The 13,433-nt window shown below is 41.5% G+C and overlaps 1 protein-coding gene across 1 annotated transcript in view; it reads left to right on the top strand.

Moving 5' to 3' along the window:
* LOC143411452 (guanylate cyclase soluble subunit beta-2-like) overlaps positions 1–13,433 on the top strand; it is a 52,452-nt gene that overhangs the window by 17,139 nt on the left and 21,880 nt on the right. The window contains exons 3-7 of the mRNA XM_076872229.1: positions 5,055–5,215; positions 8,709–8,808; positions 9,608–9,804; positions 10,980–11,091; positions 12,301–12,404. Coding sequence (XP_076728344.1) covers positions 5,055–5,215; positions 8,709–8,808; positions 9,608–9,804; positions 10,980–11,091; positions 12,301–12,404 — 674 coding nt within the window. The remainder of the gene's footprint in view (positions 1–5,054; positions 5,216–8,708; positions 8,809–9,607; positions 9,805–10,979; positions 11,092–12,300; positions 12,405–13,433) is intronic.

Below are 13,433 nucleotides of genomic sequence, written 5' to 3'. Positions count from 1 at the left end.
AGAGTCATATACTGCAGGCCACAGGCCCATAGCCCGGTTACACTAATTGTCAGGATTTTGACAATCTTATTTCATCTATCTGGTCTCTCCACCCCTTTTCTGTTTTTATTTTTGCTGGAATGTCTGAAGGCAAATCTCAGGTTTCCCATAATTTTTCCCATAAATATTTCAGTATGAGTCTCTAACAAGATAAAGACATTTTAAAATGTAATGATAATGCTCTGATTATATCCAACAAAATTTATAATATTATGGAGATTCAGGTTCCAGCTGTATCTCAGCTGGCCTGGGATAAGCAGTCTTATTATATAAGATTTCCTAAGGTCTTTTCAGGTCAATCAGCAAAAACTTTTCATTTTGACATAAATTCAAACCCACAAAAGATTTGTAAGAATAGCACAAAGAATTCCCATATACTTTTCCATCCGTGTTTCCCAGATGTTAGCATCTAACCATATTGGCTCTGTCTTTGTTCCATATCTGTATCTATAATCCATCCCCCGTCCCCGAATTGTTACTGTGTTACAGACATGATGCTTCTTGGTAAAAAAAAAAAAAAAAAATCTTACATAACTACGGTACAACATGAAACTCAGGAAATGGGCATTGATATGATTCTATGAAATAATCTACAGACTTTACGGCGTATTTTCCCCACTTGACACATATGTCCTTTAAAATAGAAGAAAACTTGAATGATGCCAATTGTCATGTGTTTTCATTGTTCTTTAACCTAGATGTGTTCCAGAATCTCTGTATTTTATAACATTAATATCTTTGGGAGCTTCTGCTCAGCTATTTGGTATCCTGTTCCTTCATTCAGGATTTATTTAAAGTTGATTATTTAATAGTTTCTCGTAATATAATTTCAATTATGCTTTCTTGGTAGAAAGACCACAGAAGTGATCTTTTTTGTTTGTTTTTTCTCTTTTGTTTTTGTGGTGCTGGGGGCTTGAACCTGAGCTACTCAACCACTGAGCTATTACCTTAATCCCTTTTATTATTTTTATTTTGAGACAGAGTCTGACTAAGTTGCTGAGGCTGACCTCAAACTTATGATCCTCCTGTCTCAGCCTCCTGGGCTGCCGGGACTGCAGGTATCCACCAGTGTGCCTGGCTCAGAAGTGATCCTTCCCAATTCATCATTGAGCTGTCCTATTATTACTGTCAATATTGATCACTCTGTGAAAGTGGAATCTGCCAGCTTGCTCCACTGTAAAATTACTATTTTTCCCTTTGTAATTCAGACAATGCAAATATCGTACTGCTTTTCAAACCCCTTCTTCTGGGATTTTAGTATTCAGTTATGATTTTTATCTGGGCCAATACTTATGATGTTGGTAAAATGGTTATATTCTAAGTATAGAATGTCTGGCATTTGTTAGTTGGAGTTCTATAAGGAAGAATTTTTTCCCTCCTGAGTTTATTTATATCAATTTAAATAAGCAAGACTCTTGAAACTTAATTTTTAAAAAAAATAGGTTGCAATCCTTTACTTTCACTATTTATTTCGATGCTCAAATTCTCCAAGATTTAGCTAATAGGAATCCCTTTAAATTGGCCCCTGTGCCCTTTTGATATGTCCCTATCATTTTTTGATCTCCTCTTTACTTTCTGGAATGAAACAATGGTATAGGTTCATCTCATTCTTTCCACCATGCCCCAGTCCTGGAATCTGCCATTTCTCTAAGTAGAGAAATGGCTTCTTTTGGCAGAGTGGTACTTAAGGACCAAGATCTGATTGCTAGGTGAGCTCATCACGTCTGAGGTGTCACTACTTTCAGGCTCTCTCAGTAAACAGACCTGGAAAACAGATGCTAATATACATATCTATCTATCTGTCAATCTCTCTATCATTTATCATCTATCTATACTATGATGACTTTTGTGGTCTTATTATATTAAATTTTTTTTCTAATTCAACATTACAGGGTTCTTTCTCTTCTCCTTTTTGTAACCACTTTCTCAGGGAGAAATCTGTCTCCCACAGGCTCTAAGATGTTTACTTATATGCTCAATTCTTGAATATTCAGGAATTATTTTCAGAATTGTTAACCTAAATGATGGAAGAAAGCTGAACTCCAATTCAATATTTGTTCACATTCTTTTTGTCTATGGCCTGGGGACAAAGCAATCTAAATATTGTGTTCAAATATTAACGGGTTAATTTTTTTCCTCTGGGTATTTGTGTTATTCAAAACTCTTCAGTCTGAAATATTGTTCTGTTAATTTGTTTCTGTTTGTATTCCATCTTAGGGTTTTCCCCTCTCCTTAATGATCTTGCTTATTTTAAGCATATGAAACATTAACATGATTCTTTAAGCCAAACTATTCAAAGTTATGTTCAGAGAAGTAGCATCCCCCATCACAGTTTTTTCCATCCCATTCCCACCAAAATCCCATAGGTAGCCAATCTTCATAGCTCCTGGTTTATTCTTCTGTTGTTTAATTTTGCACAAATAAGCAGATAGATATACATTTCTCTATTTCCCTTTCTTTCTTACACAAAAGGTAGAAAACTATGCATACTATAGATTTTCTGTTGCACTATCAAATAACATTTTAAAGCACCTCAGATGTGTGCTGAGTTTGTTCTTGCATTTTCTTATCATTTTCAATATGTCCCTGACACCCTGTGACTTAGGAGGCTCTTGGAATTCTAAATTCACTGAGGTGAAACCGTATCAAAAAACAAGACAGGTGTTGAATTTAAGAACAGGCCTTTGTCCTCTGCTGGACAAGCATTCTGAACCAAGAATCCCAGCAGCAGCCCCAAACCCAGCACAGATGGAAAGCACCACACCCGAGCCCAAGATTGTTGTTTAAGGAACAGTTAGTCTCTCAGCCAGATGTCCTTTCCTGTTAACAGAGCTGGGTGCCCAGAAACAAAATAACCAGGGTCTGGAACGAGCAACTTCATGGATTTTTGTAAATTTTCAGATATAAAAGAAAAGTCAAGCAGGCAGCTTTTCTACACAAAGCTGCCACTGTCACTTGAACATAACTTTGCTTGGCCTGCACACAGCCTAGTCCTCCTGGGAGAGGTCCCGGGGAGAAGGAAGGCTTTAGGGACCCGTGCTTTTCCTGGTGGGTAACAGGATGCACCTGTTCAGAGCTCCCGGCTGCAGGCTGTAAGGAACAGATGTTTTTCTTTTTCATTTTTCCCAGCCAGGATAAGCTAGATTTAGAAGGAAAGGAAGGGAAAGGTGGAAGGAGAGGGGAAGGAACAATTTCCCACCTGTTCATTTATTTTTCAGGAGTTCTTCCAGGAACTCAGAAGTGTTGGAAAGAACCTGAGTAGAATTTATGTCGGTTAACTTAAGAGTTGGCATGGCTCCTGGTGTCGACAAGCCTGCCTGCATCCAGCTAGGATGGACCCCAAACAAAGGATGCAATGGAGGCCAGGACCACCGCCCACTCTACCATCCCAAGCTTTATCTAGATACAGATGCGACTAACAAATTGAGAAAAATATGTATATAACTCAGTCAGACAAGACCAGACCAACTCAGTGGGGACTTTGTCCTGCTCGGATTACAGAACAATTATCTGCTCAGAGGTCTAGCTAAGGACAAAGAACTGTAGAGAAACTGCTGTTCCTGGCTTCCATCTTAGGAAGCCAGGACAGGCTGAACAGTGCTCAGGTCTCCTCTCATCCCCTGTCCCTTTGTATGACCCAGTTCCAGAGAGCTCAACAGACCTAGAAGTCCCCTTGTTGTGAGTTCCAGATCCAGCTAGCATCCTAGAGTTCATAAGCATGTGAAACACTAAAATGATTTCATATGCAGTAGAGGAATTGTGAATCCTATAAATCTGAGTATTTTGGACCTTCTCCCTGGCCCCCAGCATGCACATGGGTCCCAAGTCCACTATAAGTAAGAGTGTTCCTTCCAGGAGCTCTAGGTCAGAAGGATGAATAGATGTCCTTCCTCCTTTGCCAATGGTGACAGTCCATAGGTAGCCATTGCCTTGGGTTGACGCTTGTTTCCCTAACTGCTGCTCGAAAGACTGTGGGTTATAGTAGAAGGAGGCACTGACTTTAAGATTTATAGCTTCTTCAGCAAATCTGGTCTCTGCAATTCACAAAGATGGCTTAGCCTTAATGGGCTCATGAGGGAAAAGGGGGACGTGAAAATAACATTATCTACCTTCCAAGAAATCGACAAGCATTGGTAAAATAACTTTGACAATGGGTGCTGCAGGAACTACGGACTATTCTTTAAAACTATTTACTACACAAACAGTGCAGGTGGGGAGTGGGAGAGGTGGGCAGCATTTCTCACCAGGTGTTGCAAACCCAACCCCAGAAATTCATCAAGCACCCACTTTGTATCCAGTTCAGAAAACATGGAAGGAAAGGTTGCTGCCTAACCCTAGAAATAGGAGGGAAAAAGTGCAACATTTAGGAAGAGTGAAGTCAGCAGGACATGGGATATTCAGACAGATCTTCGTGGAGAATGTGATGTGAAAACTGAACGTTGAAGGGCAACCGTGATCTGGTGAGGCCCAGAGAGAGGGAGTCTTTGCAGGCGTTTGCTATCATCTTTTGGGTAAATTATGATAAAAACTTTGGTGGAATTGCTTTTGCACTGCTACATTGGCCATTTATAAGAGCTGAACTTTGCGCTTTAGACCATGTATTTGAAGATGTAGGAGTGGTAGAAGAGATTGCAGAGGGCTGCTCTGTGCCCTTGATCTGACCACTCACTGGAGGCAGTGGTCAAGGGGGAACAATAACTGTGAATCCCCTCCTGGACCATAGGAAAATATTTGCCGTGGATGTCATGAAAAAGACTGGGATTGGGTGGGATTGGGAAGAACTCGTGGTTAATGAGCACCCACCAGGTTCCAGGATTGCACTGGGCTCCTCCCAGGGGCCTCATGACATTGACATTGTTGTTGACATTTCACTGATGAGGAAGGTGAAGACTTAGATGGGGGCTCAGGAAGTCTCACAGAGCCAGGATTTGGGCACTTTGGAAATAAATGAATACCAAGGGAGGACAAACACCTTGCAGGGACTTTGATGGTGAGGTGTGCTTTGTATTTCACAGGTGTGTCCATGGAAGCCGTTCTGAAACTCTTTGGAGAATACTTCTTCAAATTCTGTAAGATGTCTGGCTACGACAGAATGCTGAGGACACTGGGAGGAAATCTCACGGAGTTTATTGAAAACCTGGATGCCCTCCACAGTTACCTTGCACTCTCTTACCAGGTAAGACCACCTGGGCCTGGTAATCTTGGTGATCCTGAGAAGAAGCAAATACTTAGCAATTCTGGGCCATGTCCTCCCTCTCTGCAGAGAAGAGTGGGTGGAAGGGAGCTGCAGAACCCTTGGTCCCTGGTGCGAGAGTTCTCATGGGAAAGAAAAGGAAAATAAATACCTGTTGGCCACCTTCATAAACTGCCTGGCCAAAAAGAGAGAGAGAGAGAGAGAGAGTGAGAGAGGTACAGTTTTTGTGATGGGGGAAGGCCTCTAGGGGGCTGATCACAATGGCAACAAAGACTGGAAAACAATCAGGTTTCAGTGGATTTGCAAAATCTCTCCTAAGGTTTCCTGGCCTGGATGGAGCTGATAAATAGCTTATGCAGCCAGATTTGTGTTATTCAAGTATCAGAAGGAAAGACTCGACAGGGCCAAGAGCCAGAATCGGAAACCATCCAACTCTGATTAACCCACAGGGCAACTGACTGAGGTGTTAAGAAACTAATTTCCCTTCTGGGATAGGTCCTTCTGGAGTTCGTGCCTTGCTTTTCTTCTTTGGAGAGATCATTGGAAATTCAAATGCCTAGGCTCCCCCACCACCAACTTTTTTTTTTTTTAAGACAAAGTACTTTATGGAAACGATCAAGTAGCATTTCACATAGCATGATAAGAGTTTCTTATTTTATGTAAAATATTTTATTTTTAGGACACCTTTACTTTACCAACCTCTTCACCATTTCTAGACTTAGTGTTCATAGTGACAACCTTTGCAGGGTTGTCATGAGGATAAAAACGTTATGTATATTAAAGCACATCACTAATATGTGCACTTGTACATATCTGTAAAATTGGGAAAAAAATGGTTATTTTCTCTATATTTTGAATAAGTAATCAGAGGCTTGGAAACATCCTACTTCAAGAAGAGTGAGTTTGTGAGCCTGTTCTATTGTTTTCACATAAACTTCTTGAGGTGGTGGGAGTGGAAAGAGTCTGGGCAATGAGGCTGGATGTCACTGTCTGAGCAGAACTGTGACTTACCAGCTGTGTGATCCTGGAAAAGTTGTTGCCCACTTATTTATTTAATAAACATTTAATGAGCACCTACTATGTACTAAACAATTTTTAAGCCATTAGACACAAAGACAAAAAGGAATAGGAATAAATAACCTACCTCATAGAGGTGTGCAGATTAAAAGAGATAGCATATAAAAGTCCTTAGCGTTATGATGGGCTCAGAACAGGCATTTCATAAGCAACACTTCCTTCTCCTTTTCTTTCTTTCTCTTCATTAGGAACAGTTTTAAAAGTATGAGAATTTGCATGGCAACTTTCTATCAGGTTTCTTAGCTAAAGACACAACTATTAGAATAGAAAGAAATATAGTTAGGATCCTTTAATAAACTTCCATAATATTTTTTAATATCATCTGAAATTTGGTTAATATATTCAGTCATGGTGCTGGAGAAGGTGTCAATATTTAATTTATTTATTAATTAAAAACGTTATGGAATGTTTTTAATGTTTCAGATACTGTTCCCTTGATATTACTCTCACTTTCATGAATGAGAGTGAAAGGAATTGAGATTCTGAAGACCCACGGCTGTGACTTTTATACCCAACCTGATACCCTTCCTATACTAGTTAACCACCTCTCACCCCACATATGCCAAAACCATAGTAATAGAGAATAGACTAGAACCTCTCTGAGGATATATCAGGACATTCAGCATATAATCAGATAAAATATTTAAGTTGCTATAAAACACAAGTTAGGATGAACTTTATGCAATGATACCTGATAGCTATATAGTGATTTATACTAGACAAAGAATTAAAGATTGTCTCTTTAGGCAAAAATAATAAAATGATTTTAACTTTAAGGAACACATTCCTGGTTAAAACTGTGCCTTTAATCTTGTTATTTTTTTAGCTAACCTTCATTGACTGGCAATTATGAGGCAGGTATTGGGCTAAATGAACTATCCTCTTAACGCCTGTAAGATTAAGCACTCTTATTTTCCCCACTATATAGTTAAGAAAACTGAGGCCCAGAAAGGTCAAGACACTCTCCAAACTCACCCATACTGTGGGTGGCTGAGCAATAACTTAAACCCAGCCACGTCTGTCTGAAAAAAGCCTTGCTTGGCATCATTTTTTCCTTTGCCTTATTCTCTATTAAAAAAAAATGTTTTATGTTAATCAATAAGTAAAACTATAACTGCATTATTTAGAAACTTGGAGACATCAACCACAAGAACTAAAATGTCTGGGAAGAGGTCTGGCTTGGAGATGGCTTGAGGGGGATGTTGGCAGGAGCACGTGGATCTCTATTTCAGCCCCTCTGTACTGAATTGCTTTACTTTCACTGTAGAATTTGGATATAGTTTTTAAATGAACTTTTAATTTCCTCTTTATGCATACTTCATCAAATCCTCTTTAGATTTGGTAAAGATATAAACACACATACATACCAACAAATGTTTTTATCTATATACATACTTTTGGGAATATGAAATATTTATTTGGAAAAGAAAAAAAAACCCATTTCCAACTAGCAACCCTCTACTAGGAAAGAGGACAAAGATCTCATAAAAAACACATCCACCTTCTTCATCTCATCCCTCTCTGAGACCAAAAGCTGTGAGTCCAGGGTGCTGAGTTGCCTGCTAATCAAGCAGGAGAGCGGGGCATGGTAGCACATGCCTGTAGTCCCAGAGACTTGGGAGGCTGAGGCAGGAGGATCTCAAGTCTAGAACCAGTCTCAGCAATTTGGGAGGCTGTGAGCAATTTAACAAGACCCTGTCTTGCTAAATTGAAGCGGGTGGGGGAAGCAGGAGAAACGGTTGCTTCTGTCAGCGAATTCTCCAGCCAAAGTGTGTACCTTTCATTCCCAGCACGTATCTTGCCTTCATGAGATTGGGCATACGTGAATGTCAACACTTACTCCCGAAGAAAGAGGAGTTTTTCTGATGGCTCCTTCAGGGTTCTGTTTTCCGAATGTGGGATTTGATACCACAGCAAGAAACTCACTAATTCATTTCACTTGCAGATTCCTCTGAGCCCCTGATCTTTCTGTGGGTGAAAAGGCCCTTGGTCATTTGGTCACAGCCAAGGTCTACAGAGACTCACAGAGGCCTCCTGATGCCTTCTGGCTAGTATCCCTTGGGATTCAGCTGGAAGAGGCCTGGCACATGACAAAGGCTGAATCTGGGGGTGGTCCGTTGTTCTACTGTTCATCTAGGTTTAACTTCCTTGGTCCTCAGTCTCCTCCTCTTGAAAATGGAGACAACGGTTGTCATAAAATGCTGTTTAGAGAATTAGGTACAGAAGAAAATTCCTGATACATGGGAGCTGAGAAACCGTGGTCGGTATTGTGTGACTGGAAAGAGGCGGGGATACAGTTCTGCATGCTGTGGTGGAAAGTCCTGTTCCCAGGGCCTTGACGTCATAGCTTAAACAATTTATTTTCCCTGGGAAGAAACATGTTGTGTCTTCTAATTAGGAGATGAACGCACCATCATTTCGTGTGGAGAGAGGGGCGGATGGAGAAATGCTTCTTCATTACTACTCGGACAGGCGTGGTCTGTGCCACATTGTACCAGGTAGGCCGTGGCTTAGTTCTGAGGCCACTGGAGGGAGGAAACTGCCCACAAACTCTCCAGGACAGCCACGAGCCAGATGTGGGCTGGGAGCTCTGTCTCTTATATCTGATTCCTTGACATCTTGATCATTATTTCCAAAGTCTTTGAATTACGCAGGTGTTTACATAATTATAATATTTATATAGATACTATTTTGTATTGGCTCTTTCTAAAATAAAAAGTTGAGCATGGTAGAAAAAGCATGCTTCCATGTTTTCACGTAGTCTTTAAAACCACGTCTTAAATGGATGAACGATATTGCATATTATGGTTATCTTAGCTAGCCCTCTATTGCTGCATTTTTTCATCAATACTAATCTTTTGCTATTGTAAACAAGACTGTGGTGAACATCTTCACACATTTCTTTCTCCACACTGTGTACTTTAACCCTGGGATAGATTCCCAAAGAAAACTTTGCAAACATGATTCTTAATGCTTTTACAACCGAATTTTGCTTACATTATTTTTGGTTTGTTTGTTTAAGGAGTTAACATGCCTTCCTGAAATAAAAACCAAATGAATCGATGCTGAACGAGAAATGGAAACAGCAGGATATATTTGGTATCCAGGCATGGACAAATTGAATCTCTAAGTACTTCTATTTTACTCATCTGTCATATGCTGTATGTCTTGAGGCAGGTCCTGGGCTTTGTGAATCCTGGAAAATTCATCAGAAGTTGTATGACTTGATTTTTGGATGATGTTTGTTGACACACTGTCTTCTGCCATCCCTAACCGCTAAGTGTCCTCATGCTGCAGGTATCATTGAAGCTGTGGCTAAGGACTTCTTTGACATGGACGTGACCATGGACATCCTTGATGTGAATGAAGAAGTGGAGAGGACAGGGAAAAAAGAGCACGTTGTGTTTCTGGTTGTACAGAAGTCTCGCAGGCAGACTAGAAGGGCAAAACCAAACGGGTTGCAGGATGGTGAGGACGTCAGAAGAGAGCAAGAGGTACTGGGTTTGTGGTGTATTCAGAAAGCAAAATTCTCCCAAGTAGAGATACCGGTCTTGGCACCATCTATGCAAACAACACAATCAACTGGACCTTCTAATAGTGGAGTTGAGGCAGGGTGTTTTTTGTTTTTGTTTTTGTCATAGTGGAGATTGAATCCATGGCCTCACACTTGCTGGTAAGCACTCTGCCATGGAGCTACATCCTCAGTACCTTATTTTACTTTATTTTGAAACAAGTTGTCACTAAATTGCTCAGGCTGGCCTGGAACCTGTGATCCTCCTGCCTCAGCCTCCTGAGTAGCTGGGATGGCAGGCCTGTGCCACCAGGTGCAGAACTACTGAACTTTTGGATTAGAAAATTCTTTGTAGTGACGGGCTGTCCTCTGCATTACAGGATGTGAAGCCGCTTCCCAGGTGTCCACCCACTAGATGCTAGTAGAACCCTGCCCCCTCAGTTGTGGCAACCAAAAGCCTCCTGCCATTACCAATGTCCCCAGGGTGGGTGTTGAGAATTGCTGGGTTAAGTTTAACTGGATATCAGAGACTCTCTGCCATGCACCTTCGCCTGGAAAATTGTTCACCCATAAAAATGCCAGGATAAAGGCTTTGAAGTTTGGATTTGGTGGCTTATTTTACAATCCTCCTAAAATAAGTTGACTTCACCTCCCCAATGCTAGTCACAAGCCTAAAGTCTACTCAAATTCTGTGCTTGGTCTCTTCAACTGCAACTCATAAGATGATCATTGTCAGCTTAGGTACTATATATATATAATAGGAGAACAACTCTCTCTGTCCATGTAGCTTGTACAAATATCCAGATAGGTTTGTGATTCTGGAAGCACACAGTGTTTATGTCTCAGGGCATTCAAAGCCCATCTCAGGGTTTACTGCAGAGTCTTCAACCACAGAAAGACCAAGATGTTGCATGTGATTTTCCTGCCAGATATTACCCTGGTCTCAAGATGTAAAACGTTCTTGGTGCCTTTGGTAGAGAAACAATATGAGGATTAACTAGATTTAAAAAAAAAATCTTGGTAGCATTGATGTCACAAACCTCGCACTGTCCCCCCAGCCGTGGACACTGTTCTACTGTAAAGATGGGCCCCATCACAGCAAATGGGGCTGTGCATCTCCAGTCCCATGACCGGGCACCTGTGCTGCTCTCTCTGCAGGCTCTTCAGGCAGCTTTCCTTAGGATGAAGGAAAAATATTTAAGTGTCTCTGTTTGTCCTGTGAAGAAGTCCAACTGGGATGTTGTGAGAAGTATAGTCACTTTTGGAAAAGGTAGGTAGGCTGTTAGATCAGAAGGACTGCCTGGTTCCCAGGGGAAGCAGCCTCCGTGCACAAATGGGACAGAGTTCTCTGTGATTGATGCCCCCTGATTTCTGCAGAGCTTAGATTTAGTGGTCAGGTTTTTTTGACTTTAAAATGTCTTACTAATTTGCCATCCATTGGGTAATACTATACATCTGGATCATCCACAGACATCTCTCCTAAGCCGCTGGAGGGAGGATTGGAATTAGTCCCAACTGGTGACTGCTGAGCAGGAAGATGGATAGGGGCTGAGTTATTGTCAAGAACAACGGGATTTCCTTAACTCCTCCTCTGGATCCAGGCCTTCTTGATTGGTACACGTTTCTGGGCTGGAAATCTGTGGATAATGACCATGGTCATCCAGTTACGTAAAGGACACTGGATCAAGAGCCAAGAAAGATTTCTGGCTTTGTCCCTGAGGAGCTATATGACCCTGGATAAGGTCCTCAATTTTCCATTTGCAAAATGAGTGTAGTAGGCTCTCTCTGGCACTCCCATGGGTACTAAGCCGGCCTAACAACCGGCACCTGATGCCAGAGCTGGAACAAGGGCTCCGATCCACAGTAAGAATGGAGCTAGATGCCCCTTGTCATGACCCTAGGGTCAGGTGACACGCATCTGGGAGAAGGTCTGCAGGGCTCAAAGAGCTGCATTTGGAGTCCTTCAAGCCGTGGCAAATGAGTCAAACATGCAATTGACATCCTTTGTCTAGGAGATTTTCATATCAAAAAGGCTCCATTTCGAATCTCTACCCCCTGCCAAATAGGACTGTTGGTTAAATTTTCATGTGCCACCCAAACTGTCAGTCTAAAAGGCTCCATGGCAAATGTCCCTGTTGCTGGGCCGGGCACACTCATTGTCTGGCTGTCACCATTTCAATGCCGACTCTGTTTTCATGGTGAGACACACTCAATTGGCCCAGTAACTCTTGAGCGGCGGGCAGAAACTTGGCAGGGGGCAGAAGGGTTTCTCAACCTGGTAGCAAGTTTTCTGTTTGTTTTAATTTGGAAGAAGAATTGCTGTGGCCATCTGGAGACGCCGAGGGAGCCTGGGCTAAAGAGTGGGGATCACACTTTGCCTGTGAAACACTTAAGATTCTATCCCCGTCCCGAGTTGGGCTCTGTGCGAGGGCCACAGCAGGAGCTGCTTCTCATTAGGACTTTCTCTTTCTGTGTCCAGGGCACCTCAGGGACACCTTCGAGCCCATTTATCCTGAGAGTCTCTGGATTGAAGCAAAGACGTTCTGTGAGGCTTTTCCTTTCCACATTATCTTTGATGAAGCAGTAAGAGCACTATTGCCTCTTGGGGTTGGGAATAAGCCAGGGAAGGGGGGGGTTGTGATTTATAGTCTTAGGAGACTTTTAAGTTCCCAGGGTTTTTAGCCTGGCAGAACCATTGTCTTGGATTCAGGTTGTGGCATCTTCTGGAAACTGGGATTCAGGATCATCTAGGTAGATATGGAAAGGAGGTTTGAAGTAGTGAATGAATGGGAAAGTTTACCATTCAAATAACTAAATGCAAAAAGAAGTGACGCTAGCATTCACTATGCACACAGACATCAGTAGCAACATTGGGTGACTCTAAGCATCATCTCCCAAAATCCTTGTGACCACTTTCAATGTCTCAGTCCTACCATGCTTGACTTTCTGCATCTTAGTTGGGGAGAGGTCTGTGCTGGTCTCCTACCATGTTTTGTGGGGGTTGTGAGCATGCCATTTAAGTTTGATTGTTAGAAATTTCTCTGGATAAAATATTTGTCAACAGAATTGATTGTGAATTTAAAGGACAAGTAGGCAAAATTGATTTGATCCAAAAAAATCAGTTAAAATGCTTTTCAGCTGTTGGGCATTTTGGCATATGCCTGTATTCCCAGTGGCTTGGGAGACTGAGGCAAGAGGATCGTAAGTTCAGAGACAGCCTCAGCAACTTAGCAAGGCTAAGCAACTTCATTGAGACCCTGTCTGAAAATAAAAAACAAAGCAAACAAACAAAAGGGCTGGGGATGTAGCTCAGTGGTTGAATGCCCCTGAGTTCAATCCCTAGTACAAAAATAAATAAAGATCTTAAAAAAGGCTTTTTAGCCACTATGATTTTCTCTGATAATTTATTGCAACCGATAGACATATTAAATCATCACCTACCAGTTGACTTCTAAATGCAGAGTCTATGAAGCATGCTCGTTTGAGGGGACTCTTCATTCACAAAGAAATTGTGAATTCACTGAGTTAAAAAAAATACCCCTATATGAAACAACTTGGTAGGTTATATAGTAATGCACCTTGACTTTTCTCCAGTGTCATAAAACATAATTC

This window comes from Callospermophilus lateralis, chromosome 12 (assembly GCF_048772815.1).
Source record: "Callospermophilus lateralis isolate mCalLat2 chromosome 12, mCalLat2.hap1, whole genome shotgun sequence".
NCBI classification, from domain to species: Eukaryota; Metazoa; Chordata; class Mammalia; order Rodentia; family Sciuridae; genus Callospermophilus; species Callospermophilus lateralis.
The sequence above is the reverse complement of the archived record's forward strand: the minus strand, read 5'-3'. Positions and strand labels throughout refer to the sequence as shown.